This window comes from Aotus nancymaae, unplaced genomic scaffold (genome assembly GCF_030222135.1).
Source record: "Aotus nancymaae isolate 86718 unplaced genomic scaffold, 86718_ANA_hifiasm-v0.15.2.pri h1tg000002l, whole genome shotgun sequence".
Classification (NCBI taxonomy): domain Eukaryota; kingdom Metazoa; phylum Chordata; class Mammalia; order Primates; family Aotidae; genus Aotus; species Aotus nancymaae.
The window spans coordinates 56,424,176-56,439,383 of NW_026988413.1; the positions used below are offsets into that span (position 1 = coordinate 56,424,176).

At 36.3% G+C, this 15,208-nt stretch overlaps 1 protein-coding gene across 6 annotated transcripts in view; it reads right to left on the reverse strand.

Moving 5' to 3' along the window:
• Positions 1 to 15,208, reverse strand: part of MAGI2 (membrane associated guanylate kinase, WW and PDZ domain containing 2) — a 1,459,815-nt gene that overhangs the window by 163,992 nt on the left and 1,280,615 nt on the right. For 5 of the 6 annotated variants that reach the window (XM_021667866.2, XM_064374946.1, XM_064374954.1 and 2 more), the window contains 2 exons: positions 8,834 to 8,875; positions 1,625 to 1,716 (listed from right to left, as the gene is read on the reverse strand). In XM_021667866.2, coding sequence (XP_021523541.2) covers positions 1,625 to 1,716; positions 8,834 to 8,875 — 134 coding nt within the window. The remainder of the gene's footprint in view (positions 1 to 1,624; positions 1,717 to 8,833; positions 8,876 to 15,208) is intronic. The other variant, XM_064374940.1, reaches the window with a different exon arrangement.

Consider the following 15,208-nt stretch of genomic DNA (forward strand, 5'->3'; position numbering starts at 1 on the left):
GTTTTGGTTGACTGTTGCCAAATTTTATCCCCAGGATTTCAGGAATACGTCTTTTTTTCCTGGAGAGTCCTCATCCTTGGAGTCTAAGCTCAGCTTCCTGGAGTTTTCTGTAGAAAGGGACTTCATCAATCATCTAGTTCAACTCCTCCCGCAGGGCAGAGGAAGCTCCTCAGGGTTCCTGCCAGGTTCCCATTGATTGCTTGAATACCTCTTGTGGGGAGGAGCCCACTCTTTACCCAGGCAATCTACTTTACTCTGAGACAGTTTTAACTGTTTCAGATTCCTTTCACTTATTAGATTAATTTTTTTCTCCTGAAGATTTCTGCCTATGTTTTATTTTTAAATTTTATTTTCTGGGGCTGGGAATGGTGGCATATGCCTATAGTCCCAGCTATTCGGGAGGCTGAGGTGGGAGGATTGATTGGGTCCAGGAGGTTGAGATTGCAGTGAGCCACGACTGCACTGCTGCACTACTGCACTCCAGCCTGGGTGACAGAGCAAGACTGTGTCTCAAGAAAACCACATGTATGTAACATTTATAGTGCGTATAGTATATTTAAAAACCAAACACACATGCATACACACACACTATATGTATAGTATATTTCCTGGGAAAATCTAGTAACAAGAGAAACAAACTTGATAATGATAAGCATTTATTCAGCACTTAATATGATCCAGACATAATGCCAAGACCTTTATATATATTATCTCCTTTAATCCTCAAAGCTACTCTACAATCGAGTACTACTATAATCCCCATCTTGCAGATGAGAAAGCTGAGGCTTAAAATTCAACTCCCTTGCATGATAGGATGGAGTTCAGATGCCAGAGCTGGATGGGATGTAGACAGCTGACTGCACTGCTCAGGCCCTTCACTTATTCAAACCTTCCATGGACCTGACTTAGTCACATTGGGTACCATTTAAGACACGTCTTTTACAATGAGTGTTTTATAGCTGATATTTTCACACATGCTTATAAATTTAGCCTTGCTGTGTTTTCCATGTATTAATGATTATTAGTATTTTATGTTTTCACTCTGAATACACACACACACACACACACACACACACACACACACACACACACAGATGTTTCCAAAGCCCTTTTAAATTTACCAATATTATGCCAACAAGTTGACTTTATGACATCTTCTGGTAATCCCTTAATTCAAATCTCGCTGACATTCTGCAGTGCTGAGCCTGATTTTATTCCTGTTTATCCCTGTGTTTTTATCTCCCTTGCTATTTTGGTTAAAAACATATAATTCTGATGTTCCCAGTCAGGTGTCACCTCTACTCCTGAGCTGTCACCCCGAGATAACAGGGATTCAGTACAATTAGATAACTGAAATACTTAAGAGGAATTCAATCCATTCTAAAAATCAGCAATGCTCCTATTTAATGTGATTTATAATGAGATATTTGTCATGGAGATAATTGCATATCATAAGATCTTTTTAAAGAAAATAGCGAGAAAAAAACTCAAAGCTTAAACTTCTTAAACGTCTTTATGAGAGTCCTAAAACGTTTTCTTTTAGATGTTTAGAAAACACTCTATTCCCTGGTGCTTACTCACACATTACAATCCCAAGTGTGGAAATAAAGAGGATTCAACTTACAGGCTGTCCAGGCTCATCTCCCCCGAGGATTCTGAAGCCAAATCCAGACTCCATCCTCCGAAGGTGAACATCCAGTTCCTTATAATCTGGACCTGGCATAAAGGAGATCCCATTGAGTAATGAATCCTGCCTCTTTCCCAGCCCCTGAGGAACTGAACACACCAATGATAAATTAATTTTGTGGATGTGATTAATGAGAGTGCTGTTAGGGTCAATGGAAACCACAGAGGATACAAAAAATATGGTAGCAAAAAAGTAGGTATTCCAAATTTAGGTAGTCCCTTGAATAATAGTGACCAGCCAAGGGCACTACTAGGGTATTACCAGAAGCAGAAAGAGTACATGAACTTTCTGAGTAAAAAAATTGATGCCTTTATAATTCTTTATTTACCTGAGAGCATTGGATTGCCCTCAAGAAGCCTGACTGTCACTTTGAGGATGTTTACTCTGATTAGAACAATTATTATACAAGTAAAAGAGAACAGATGGCAAAACCCTGGAACTGTCTAGTAAAGCACTGCCTAGTAATTTATTAATATGTTTATGACTTGATGCATCCAGTTTAAGTGTGTGTGTGTGTGTGTGTGTAGAAATGTATGCTCAATGGAAGTTGTTTCTTTTAAAATTGTAAAAATTAGAAGATACAGAATGTAAACTTTCTTGTATTGGTGTTCAAGTGAAACATTTATTTTCTGACAAACTCCTTTAGGGTTTTCATAACTTACAGGTAGAAATTTACCTGAGTCTAAGATGAACTTTTATCCTCGAAATATTTTAGAATGTGCAAGCCACAAATTGACTTTTGACTTTGTGAGTGTACTCAAAATAAATAAGAGACTTTTCTGAAGTCAGCTGAAACAACAGAGATGTATTTCAAAATAAGGTGAAAAACTCTCCTGAATGTCATTTTTTCAGCCTTAGAATAAATTGAAACTATTAAATATAAAAAGATTTAGACTTTTTAAGTAGAATATGGCTTATGCTTAGCCTGTCCCCTCACCCCTTGGCACCTTCCTCAAGGTGAAATACTTCAGTTGTGACTGAGCTGTGCATACTTTCATGCCCACTGCTGGGATGTCAGCAGGTGATCAGCAATTTGAAGAACTATTTATTATGCTATCCCTCGCTTAAGAAATGTTTAGTGACTTCTAGGCCTTAATGGTTTAAAGGAGGTATTAGAACTGATAGAAAGAGGTATTAAGTAAAATTCCCCTTGTGGAAATTAAGATGGGATTTCAGAGAAGTCTCATGGGACAAAAATCTATGTCTGAGCCACATGCTTATATGGTAGCACTTGTTGGAGAGAGAGGCTCATTGAATGCTGGCCAGGCAGATATTTTCCAGCTCTGCAGTAGGTGGGGCTGCCGGAGTGATACAGTGTACAAAGCGCAATTTACAGGCTTGCCTTGATGCACAACAACCTGGGCTATTTCCAGGGATATATGAAAGTCATCCTTCACTTCTAAGATGTAGGCAAATGCCGATTATTTGTTTGGTGCTCTCTTGAATAAAGTTGAATCAGGCACATAAGTACATGTATATATGCATTGTACACGATTCAATGAGCATTCACACCCTTTTATGACCAAATGCATACATGACCAAGATCTTTTCCATTCAACAAATAATGTGAAACTCTGCAAGAAGAATAACCAATTAGACCTCTACATCCTTTAGTTATCCTTTACAAATTATATAATCAGTCACATTTTAAAGATGGGAGAACTTAAAAAAATTCCATTCCTATTAAATAGAGGTGGTGGCAGAGGGAAGATAAAAACTTTGCCTTACACACTATGAGACACAATTGGCTTTTGAACTGTTTATTCTGAAGTCTAAATATCATCTATGAAATCACATATTGGGGTATGTGCTAATCCTTTGGGAGTCTGGAGGCAGATGGAGTTGAGCCCTACAGAATCATAGCAGGTATCTGTACTCCTCCCACGGGAAGGAGAAAGACAAGGGGAGATGGGAGATGACAGATACTGCTCAATCATTGTTCAAACTTCTACAAGTTGATGATAATACAATTGCTCTTGGAAATCTCTTCTGTAAGTCGCTTTAAGCTTGGAGGAACTCTAGACCACATATACATTAAAAATACAAATAGAAGGTGCTGTATTTGTGACACTTAACATGATAGAGCCAGCGTATGTTTAACTGGAACTTTTCCTCTCCTGTGTTTGTCTCACTTTTGCATTGCCACTCAGTATGCTAAGTGGGAAACTGTTCTTCCAGTGACTTCAGCACCCATCCACATCGCACAAGGAGCTCTACAAGAACTTTATTGTATGATCTATCTTATTTGCTAAGTAAAACTTTTCCCCTAAAGAAATGCTGAAATTACAACAATCCCCGTAATAGAACTTTGAGAAGTATCAAGGCACATGAAGTTTGTCTTTTGTCAGAGAATCTGTGATTCCTGGAGGAATTAAGGGGCTTTTCCTTAATGAATAACACATGACTTCTTTTTAGGAGAAAAATCTAGATTTTAGCAAGTGAATTTTATTTAACTCTGAAGAACAGAGACACGAACAACGCATTCATTTTCCTTTTCCTACTGTTTATGTATATTTTGGTGACAATTATGATCCTGTTGCTCTGACTCACCCTGATTTCAAACAGAGGGTGGTATGTACCAGCCATTTCATCTTCACTCTTCCGTTCTTCCCAGCAGAGGTGGCCAGCTTCATGGTTCATTAGCAAGCAGAGAGAGGCAAAGAGAGACCCCTTAGAGAAGAATGCTGGCAGATGTAATTTATTTTTTATTTCTTTGTTAATTTTGAACACAGATTCAGAGGCTGCAGGGTCTGGATATTTTAGAGAAATAGTCAACTGGAAAAAAGTTTATATGATAGATTGTGCCTTGAGGCAGTAGTATTTTTTTTTTTTTTTTTTTTTTTTTTTTTAGGGAAAACAAGAACATTTTAGAAAGATAATTTTTCTTTGGTTTCCTTTTTTCCTTGGAGTCTGGCTTTAGAAAATATGTAAAATTACATGTACAAAGCTGGGAGACATCACCGTTTTCTTTCCTGCTTTATTAGCTCTCTTGTCAGATTGTGATGTTTCTGAGTTTCCCCTAGCTGCTCTTTGGCCCGACGACATGTTTCAATTACTGTATTATGTTTTCTTTCTTTCCTTATTAATGCAAGAACTTAAAGTGGAGAAATCCAAGGGCCAACTCTTCACCCCACTGCAGCAGAGTTAACAATCACTGTTCCTTTCTCTTGTTTCTAAAGAAACCATGCACCGGCAAGGTTGTTAGATGAGGGTGTCTGGTAGATACCCATCTGGACCTGAGTTGCTTTGCATGTTGTTCAACTGTGCCCCACAAACATCCTTTTACTCTTCTGTTCCCTTGTACTCTTTTGTTTTTTTTTCAATCTTCTTTTTCCTCAGTCCTTTTTGCAGAACTGTCAGGGACACTCTCAGGTGTTGCTTAATGATGCTCAAGAGGAGGCAGTGTTGTAAAGAAATGGACTAAGAGGAGATAAAGCATTCTTTAGATATTAGTGTTCAGTGGCCAGCTGTGGCTAGTGTTGCTTCTTTGAAGTTGAGTCCTCAGATCCTCAGGAATTATGAAACAATGAAGCCTGTTATGAATTATGACAGGCATTATGAAGCATTTCATGATCCTCTTCCTAGATGGAATTTTACACGACCACTATGGCAAGTGAATTTACAAGTCTTAATTTATCCTGGGACCACACCAGTATTGTACAAACTAACTTGAAAAAGTAGCAAATGGTGAGCATATCCAGGTATCAGGACGACCTCTCTCATGATAAAGAAAAGCAGATTTCAAAAGTTGATTCCTATTTCACATGAAGACTCCAGGGGGCTTCGCGTGGTATACATTTCCTTAATCTTGCTTTTGAAAGACGTAGCTTTGTGCACGGTTAGGGAAAAGGCTGGGTAACTGAACACCACTGATTAATTTTATGAATGGATTCAATCTTCAAAAATGCAAAGAACAACATTTTTATGAATTAATTTGGCACATGGGACGCTGCTGTAAACACGTCAATTCAATTTTGGTACTTGAATCCCCTTTCATGTTTTAATTAAAACGTAAGTACCATGGCTTATCATCACAGTTTGGCATGGAAGATACAGTTATTCAATTTTTCCTGCTGGAAAGAGCATCACTTTTTTGGCTTTTTCTTGTAAAGAGATCTAGGAAAGACAGCATGAGGAAGGCATCAGGAATCACAAATGGTTATTAAACATGGTCTTGACTTCTGGATTTGTATGCACTCCAGATATAGAATGAGTTAAACAGGAATTATATAGTTTCTGTTGCTCAAATCTAACATTACCTAATAAGTAGCTAATACCCTATCCTTTAAAATATTCCTTCTCTTTACTTGTTTGCTTTATCCCTGTGGGTATGTGAATGTGACCAAGCACGTGTTAGCCATAGTAGACGCCATCTCCCAGTTTCTATTTGGCTCTCTCCTCAGCTTTCACATCGGCTCAGATTTTTCCATCCTAAATATGACTTTGCTTCCTCATTCCATCTCTTTCAAGGAAAAGTTGTCTCTAGTGGAGCCTTCACTCTACCTCTGATTTCATTCCTGCCAGTCTGGTTTATGCTCTCTCTTGGCACTGCTGCACTCCTTAAGGTCACCATGCCTGCTAACGACCAAATTAAATGGCCTTTTTTTCTTTCCTTATACTGATTGATTTCAGTGCCTCATTTGATATTGTTGATACACTGTTTATGACTTCAGATTTCTTTAGATCCTAAACAAGGAAACATCTACTTTGAAAGTAGTTTCTGTGACACCCCATTTCCTAGCTGTCTTATTTTTGGGTGGAGTTGCCCATTCAAAGTTCCTGGCCATAGAGTCCATTGTTTTTCACTAATATTCTCCTTAGGTGATGGCATAGTTATTTTTGGCTGTCTATAGTGTTCCATTATGCACAGTCTGTAGAAGTTGTTAAACAAACATTTCCTGAATTTAGTTGTCTTAAGGCACTCACCAGTCTCCTAGACCCAGTGAACCACAGCATTATTCCACTATGGAGTTATCACTTAGTTTCATAAATACATATTATCTAGAACTTCCTACTATCAATTTTGCCTCTGTACCTAAGGATCTTATACAGATAAAGTTAATAATATACCTTATAATTATGATAAATACATCTGAGTCAAAATCATGACACGTAATTTGATAAAAGGCATTTTATAAATGTGAGAAATAATATGGGTCATCTACTTATTTTATCTTTTTTTTTAAATTTTTTTTTATTAGAGATGAGGTCTTGCTTTGTTGCCCAAGCTAGAGTGCAGTGGTGTGATCACAGCTCACTACTGCCTCAGATTCCTGGGTTCAAGCCATCCTTCCGTCTCGTCTAAGTCTTCCAAGTAGCTGGGACTACAGGCATGTGCCACAGTGCCCAGCTGTTTACATTTTTTGTAGAGACGGGGGTCTTACCATCTTGTCCAGGTTGATTTTGAACTCCTGGGCTCAAGCTACCCTCCCACCTTGGCTTCCCAAAATGCTGGGATTACAGGCATAAGCCACAGTGCCAAGCAAGATCTGCTTATTTTAAATGCAGTCATGATTTCCCAGAATATTCCGTAACTTGTGTGGACATTCAATCAATTATTTGGATTTGTTCTTTTCTTCAAAATCTGAATTGTATAGTAACATAGTATACTCTAACTATAGTATAACTTTTGTCTTCTAAGTAACATATTTTTTTAAAAATGTAAACTATGACTTTGCATGTATGTTGAGGTAACCTGAACTATTGGACCACTCTACTCTCATTTTTAAATGAAGTACATTCAGAATCTGAGATTTTAAAGACACGTACTTTTTGTGACCAGTAAGCTGAGATTTAAAATTCCAAATTAAATCTTGATTTCATTTTGCAACTGTAATTACTAGGTCCCATTTTCTCTCTGGGCATAAGATAGTGTTAAAAAAATTACAAAGATTTAACAGTCAGCATAGAGAAATGATCATGCTTTAAAATTTTTGGTCAAGCTAAATAAATTCTTTAGACATTATTTTAGGACAAAATGCTAAATAATATCTTCCATATTTTCTACATATCCCCCCAAAAATGACATGGAAACTTACAGAATGAAATGATCTCAAGCACATATATTCTCCAAGGGGTGTTAGAACATGCTGAGATGGATAATGAGCTGTCATCATGGAAACACTCTGGAGATGTGTGCTGTGAGCCCACAGCCCTGAAATAGTGCTACCATTATAAAACACTATTTTCTGCAATTGTTTGAGTATTTCAATCTGGTGGTCTGATTAGCTGTTTAAAGCATTTTCATCACTAATTCTAAGAGCAAAAAAATCTACATCTTCTTTTTCCTCTGTCATTTGTACAATAATGTTACATATTTTAGCGTAAACCAAAATTGGTGTTTTTGATATGATTAAGTAAAAAAAATTTCATTTTATGCAAATTAATTATTACTGAAAGCTCCTAAAACTAAAATATGATATTCTAGCCTAACTTAAAATCTTATTGAAATATAGCATTTTATAATTGGCATTGTTTAAAACATGAAACTGATACAAATATTTACTTGATTTGAAAAGAATTTCATTCTATGTTAGCAAAATTCTAATACATTCTTTGGAAATGTCTAAATTGCAAATCTCCTGAGATCTTCTAGCTTCTTATTTGTATCTAGTTTAGAGCTATTCAATGTACATAAAATGCAAGCCACATAAGTAATTTAACATTTTCTAGTAGCCACATTTTACAAAACAAAACAGATGAAATCATCTTTCTCTCTTTTTTGTTTGGGTACTGTCTTTGGAAATCCAGTGCAGATTTTTCGCATATCTTACAGCACTTCTAAATTTAGAATAGCCACATTTCAAGTGCCCAATAACCATATGGAGCTGGTGGCTACTGGATCACATAGCACAGGTCTAGTCAGTCTGATGGCTCTCCTTGGCAGCTGTTTTTAATTCAGTCTTTTACTAGAGTATTTTATGAAAGAAATTCATGAATATGACTGTTTTCCTTTGTTTTTGTTGGCAGTCATTTAGGCTCACTGTGATGAGACTTGCTCTCTACCTTGAATACATGTTTCATGTAGGTGACTGAAGTAGCACAGTGATTATATACTAAGAAACTGATACTACTCAGAAGAATGATTTGTTACACAAAATGGAAGACGTTTTGTTCACAGAACTGTGAGTGCTGAACAATACTTGCCAGAGGAATCCATTCGAACACTGGTCCTGGGTGGCACTTGTTCTGGATGGGAAAATGGGGAATTAAAGTTGAAATTCATTTATGGCATTTTAAAATTCATCTTTATTTTTGTTGCTATTATAACTCCCCCAACCACAATCCTATACTTATGTTTAAAACATTTTTTTTCCTCTAAGATCCAAGTTAGTGGACAGATTTATCTTGCTTTATGTATGAGCATGTATGTAAACGTTTCTTTTTTTTTTTCTTTCTGAGATGGAGTTTCACTCTTGTCACGCAGGCTAGAGTGCAATGGCACAATCTGGGCTCACCGCAACTTCCGCCCAAATTGTGGCGGGTTCAAGCGATTCTCCTGCCTCAGCATTCCCAGTAGCTGGGATTACAGGCACCCACCATGATGCACAGCTAATTTTTGTATTTTTGATAGAGATGGGGTTTCGCCATGTTGGCTAGGCTGGTCTCGAACTCCTGACCTCAGGTGATCCACCTGCCTCGGCCTCCCAAAGTGCTGGGATTATAGGTGTGAACTACCGCGCCTGGCCTGTAAATATGTTTCTTTTACATGCATGCAAAATAAAAAAATCTGAATTTCTTTTATGATAAGCGTGGAATAAGATTACCATTTCTAAATATTAAGTTTTGATTCTCATTATAAGAATACTAATTTGAAAGTAAAGTCAATCTAGAATCTGAAATATATAAGGAAAATATAGGTCCTTTAAAATTAGGTTGTAATTCTGTGTCATAAAACTTTGAAATGAAAAGTAGAAAATCCAATCAATGATGGTATTGATTTACGTACACTAGTCAAAATATTTTGATATTTCCAATTATCTGGGTAGTTGAAGTTATGTATAAGTAGTTGAGTTAAATTAGTTTATTTTAGCAATAGAGATCCTTTATAAGATATATGATATAATCTATGTTAAATCTAATAACATAAAAATTCAAAAAAGTGAGTATAAAGCACCTTAAAAATGTAGGCATATCCCACATTTAGAATTTGAGAACCTAGAACAACCTGGTTGCATACTGTGTTCTGGAAGTATCTGGAGACATGTTGCTCTTGTGCATTAACATTTTTCATGGGTAGCAAGACTCCAATTGACATGCTTCCTCCTACTCTGCATGGTTGAGATGTGTAGCTCCTTACTGCATGTTTGAGAAATGCAGACTTTCAACAGGTCTTTATCTGGAACTGCTAAACCTGAAGAATAACATAATTAAATTGTCCCTTGATTTTCGCTCTGCCTTCTAAATCCCTGGTCTTGATATCATAGAAGAATTAACAGAATGAGGGATGCAAGGCACCTTTCATTGCACAGATGGTAAGACCCAAAATGCTACGTGACTTGTGTAAGGTATTCTATACTGTCTCACAGGAAACTCTTCAACATCCTTTTTAGAAAACATACTTGCTATATCTAAGTTTTAAACTTAATTAGAATGCATTATTCAATAAAGCTCTTTCTTGTTTCGTTTTAGTATTATTATGAATAAATAATACAGTCTTTTGTGACCATGCTATACATTTTTTCCTAACATCTCCAGGTATTCTTCCTTTTCCTTCACTGTTCTGTCACTAGAGAATTTCCTAAACCACACAACTGAGTTTAGTATCAGATGGGCAGATGACACATGTATGCAAACCTCTGGTCAAGAAATACTTAAGAAGCTAAAGATCTATGTTAAGATATGCTGAGATACTTCTATCTGAGAGAGTGGCAGGATATTTTTGCCCCTATGATGAATTTAATATTAAGTTTACCACATTGTTTTGCTTTTGAATCATGTAAGGAATTTCAGATGAAAATTTACTAAACATTATTAAACCTCTCGAAAACATAAATTCACATTGTAGGTAGAAGAACTGTAAAATGTTCTTGCAAGAACCACTCCTCTCGCACTTTTAGACTTCAATATGTGAACTATTTTTTGCTTGGAAGAAATTTCATACCATTATTAATTTTGTCTATAAATAATTATTTATGATATATAATCTTTAATCATAAATGATTATTCCTTAAGAGCATTTATAGACGAGGCAACTTAAGAGTTTTAAAAGGCAGAGAGTAAGAACATAGAACAATAGAACTCCCCCATTCTGAATGTGTTAAGATGACATAATTTTATAATATAATTGTACCACATAAAGCACTGTGAAAAAATGATTATTTTATCCTTTAAGTTTAAAAGGTAAAATAAGACCAAAGTCTTGTTGCTTTTTCACTGAGCTTTGTTTCAAATAAAGAGCCAGTCTGCTCATGGAGGGCATAATGATCATTCCTGCCAGGTAAGCTGTGCTTTCACAGTAAAGGCAAATTAGCTTTCTGGCAGAATTGTTATTTTTAAAGAACCTTCATGTTTGGTGTAGCTGCTTAGAATTATGACTTGAGAAATGTCCTTTTGTCTGTATCAGGGATGGAAGAGTGCTACGTTTGAAACACTTCTATTAGGTATAAAACTGACATTTTATGTTATACTCTCATGAGGACCTACTGGCCATCGAGCACTTAAACTCTGCAGCCCTGATGGTCTCACATGTATTCATGAAAATACATTGGGTTACATTGTCAGCTTGTGCAACCAACAAAATGCTTTGATATATTAAATAACTTTCAATCAAGACCTGATTTTTAGAGTTTACTTTTTACTCCTCCCCCTGCCTTTATCCCGTCTAATTCCAGGATCTTTTAATTTTAAATTACTGAATGAAATAAATTTATAAGCTCTAGGATTGGATCTAATTTCTAAAATACATGGGAAAAATATGTGTCCTACCACAGCTTTTATTTTGCTATCTCTATATTACTTAGCTCACACCATGGTAATTTCCTATTTCAAAAGGAACCTGTTGGAAATATAAATGTTACCATGGTTTTTTAGAAAGCTATCTGAGGATACCTTTTTAAAATCAGATTTCCAAATTAATTAAAATCTACATATTAAAATGGCAGACACAGCTTAACTGGATTTACTGATCTTCATATCAATATATAACTGCAAAGTCATATACAACACGATATATTAGAAACTCCATCTGAAAGGCAAATTTTTTTCACAGATCAAATCATAACATAAATTATACTAAGGATAACAATAATGCTTTTCTCATAAGAAAAGGGTGCAGAAAATTAATCTCTCAGTACAATTGAGGACATTTAAAATAATAACTTTATTACATCTTTTTCTATCCTTTTATTTTTCCAATGCTAGAGTCACTGGTAAAAGTGTTTTAACATTAACTTATCTTATTTTAATATTTCACTAAAGTAAGATTGTGTTCCAGAGAACAGATGCGTGTGTGTGTGGGAGTACTTTAATGCATTGGACACCAGCAGTATTTGAGCAAATCAGGCTGGGGTTTGGTCTAGCACAGTGTTCATATGTGAGGGTGTTCTCTGGGAAGGCACGGTGGCCTTTCGTAATCACATAATAGCAGCCTGTAGCTATGGCATCCATGAATTTATTTAAAGCTTTCTTAAACTTTTTGATATTTCTAGCTTGGCTCAATTGGGTATTTAGTTACAGGGGAAAAGGAGACTTGGAGTCAGGAAGGCTTGAGCTGAAAGATTTTCATAGGCTTCAGAGCTTTGGTTTTGAGCACCCTAGATAGATACTACCATATGTGATGTGGCTTCCCCCATCACTTTTCATTGAGACATTGAAGCGGTGTGCTGTGGTGAATAATACTATTGTAGTACCCCATCCTTTCAAGTGGCTCGCTGTTAGGATGGGAGACAGTGCAAACTACAACTCTTGTTCACTAATAACGAGGAAAGAGCAGCAGAAAACCTGATAGTTTAGAAATACAACCACGTGTTTGTGATCAGCCATAAATTACACGTGTATTAACAATACTGAACAATGAAAGAATTCAATAATATGCAATGAACAACAAAAGAGCAGGATAACAGCCCTAGATGTGAAAAACATAACTGTCCATTTTTGATCTGCCACAAATTATCATTTCACTTCAGATATAATACTACAAAACAGTTTGCTTCTCCATTATGCTCGTTCACCGGCCTGTGGTCACTTTTGATTGCTACCTTTGCTATGATACTCATCGCTTATTATTCTAATTCTGGAAAGGAAAACTGATTGTGTGAGCTCTTTTGAAGACATTTCAGAGAAATTTCTGTTCTAAAGAGGTTATACCATAAGGCACATTACACCATACGGATCCTTGACATTTTTATGATTCTACATTTGAGTGATGTCTTACCACAAAGGAGTGTGGACATGTTGTACCTCATAAATTGTTTACTTATTATAACCAAAGTTCAATGTGAAGAGAAAAAAGTTGGAACAACTTCAGTCATAATTCAACTTGGGTTTAAACCAAGGGACAGAACTCTGAGGGAAGAGTTTTAGGAAATAAGAATTTTTCTTTTCCATTCCTGGTTGCATCTGCTTATTTGCTCCAGCTTTCAAGGCCGCAGTGTAGAACAGGCCCAAGCAATGTCCCCGTGAGCTGAATGATACGACAAACCTTTACAACAAGTCTGGCTTAAAGAAAAGTGAAGCAACAGGACAAGGCCTTCTCCTGTGCCAACAGGCCCATCAGAATCATCAAAACTTTATTTTGTAAGATTCCAAAGTGAGCCACACTCATTTCTTTGGGAAGCACTTTATACTGCCTTGCCTATCACAATTCTTTTGTTACCAGTCATCTAGCTGTAGTTGTCTAAGTGTAATCTTTCCCAGAAGAAGGAAACAGATGAGATTAACTCCCTTTCATTTCAGTGACTATTGTGATGTTGAACCTGACTTATTTTCTCTATAAGAAAGAGGACTCCATGGCATAGTACTTAAATGTGCAAAACTTTACTACCTATTTTTTTCTACTTCATTTGCCGTGAAGTAGATTTGTACACATATCTCACTTTGGAGCTTGGCTACCAACACAAGTCAGGAATAAGCCTTTACTTCAAATTAGGGATAAAATATGTATAGGCAAAAATTATATCAGCTGAATAAATTAGCTTGAAAAAGTTATTTGTCTGAGTAGGTATCACACTTTTTATTCATGGTGTGTACATTTAGATATATGCTTTTCTTGAACAGCAATGATGACTATTCCTTGAATAAATTATATAAAAAAGGAAAACATTATAATTTATCATTCAAATGAGGACAGTCTAGGGTGGTAAAAAGTGAACTATTAATAATTATGCCAGGACAACACAGACAAGGATTGTCCAGGAAAACTCCCATGTGTAGTCACCCTAGACAGTCTTATAAGTAACTAAGCCAGTGAAAAAAGGTTTCCTATCATGTTAGAAAAATGTAGTGGGAGGACGGATGCAGTCACACATAGAGAAAGAAGGGCAGGAGGAGATGGGGTAGAGAAAACACTAATGGCCTTTAGAACTGCTTTTCTCCAAGGTTAGCAATGGCATCTGTAGTCCAGCATTAGGAATGTTAGCATACAAACCAGAACATTCAAGCCATTCCTATTGTGACTGCAAATCAAATTCAAGTTCTTCCTTTATGAGATTCTTGGGAAAAAGACAGAGAAGAGGGAAGTAAAAAATTGCACGGCTTGTCCCAGTACGCAAAGGTATCTATTTTCTTTTGTTTTCAGTTTTTAAAATTGCAAGTAGTGGGGCATCAAGAAGTCAATTATCAACAGAGATTCTTATCACAAACAGAATAGTTACATTTGTCTAAAAGTCTTTGGTAGAGATGGGAGTTGGGGAGATTTTTGTTCTTTTCTGGGAATTGGTAGTACTGACATAGGGTCAATGTTTAAATAATTAATATGAAGATCCAGAAGGCCCATTGATTAAAACTTTTTTAGGGATTTTTTTTCACATAGCTATACTTTTACATATAGTAAGTTTAAACTTATATGGAATTAAGTTAGTGGGGAAAAAAATTCTTCTTTTTTTTTTTCCCACAGTTCTCCAACAAGGATTAATGAGATTTTGATGATGAAAGGTACTTAACAGATAAATTCTCTTGATTAAATATCAATTTTGCACATGGAAATTGAGAAACTCTATTTAGTTATTTTTGCTGTGTAACTTCACACATTAAAATACTGACATTATTTGCTGTGTTGTGTAATGGAGCCTTGTTCAGAAATGGTTTTCCTATGAGTGTGTTTGTGTCCCCACCTTCACTGTAAGCTTCTAATGAGCAGAGGTTATTTCTCATAACTTCTCTTGTGGAGTGCCCTGCAGAGTTCTAGATACATAGTGAGTGTTTCATATATTCTTGTTGATTGACGTGGAGCCTGGAGTCGCCACCTCCGGGCACTGTGCCTCATGCTCTGAAGTCAGAGGCACTGCTAGCCTGCTGGGTGGGAGAATCTTCCTTTCTCTGTCTTGCTCCATTTCCAGCTCATCTTGAGATCTCATGAAGATA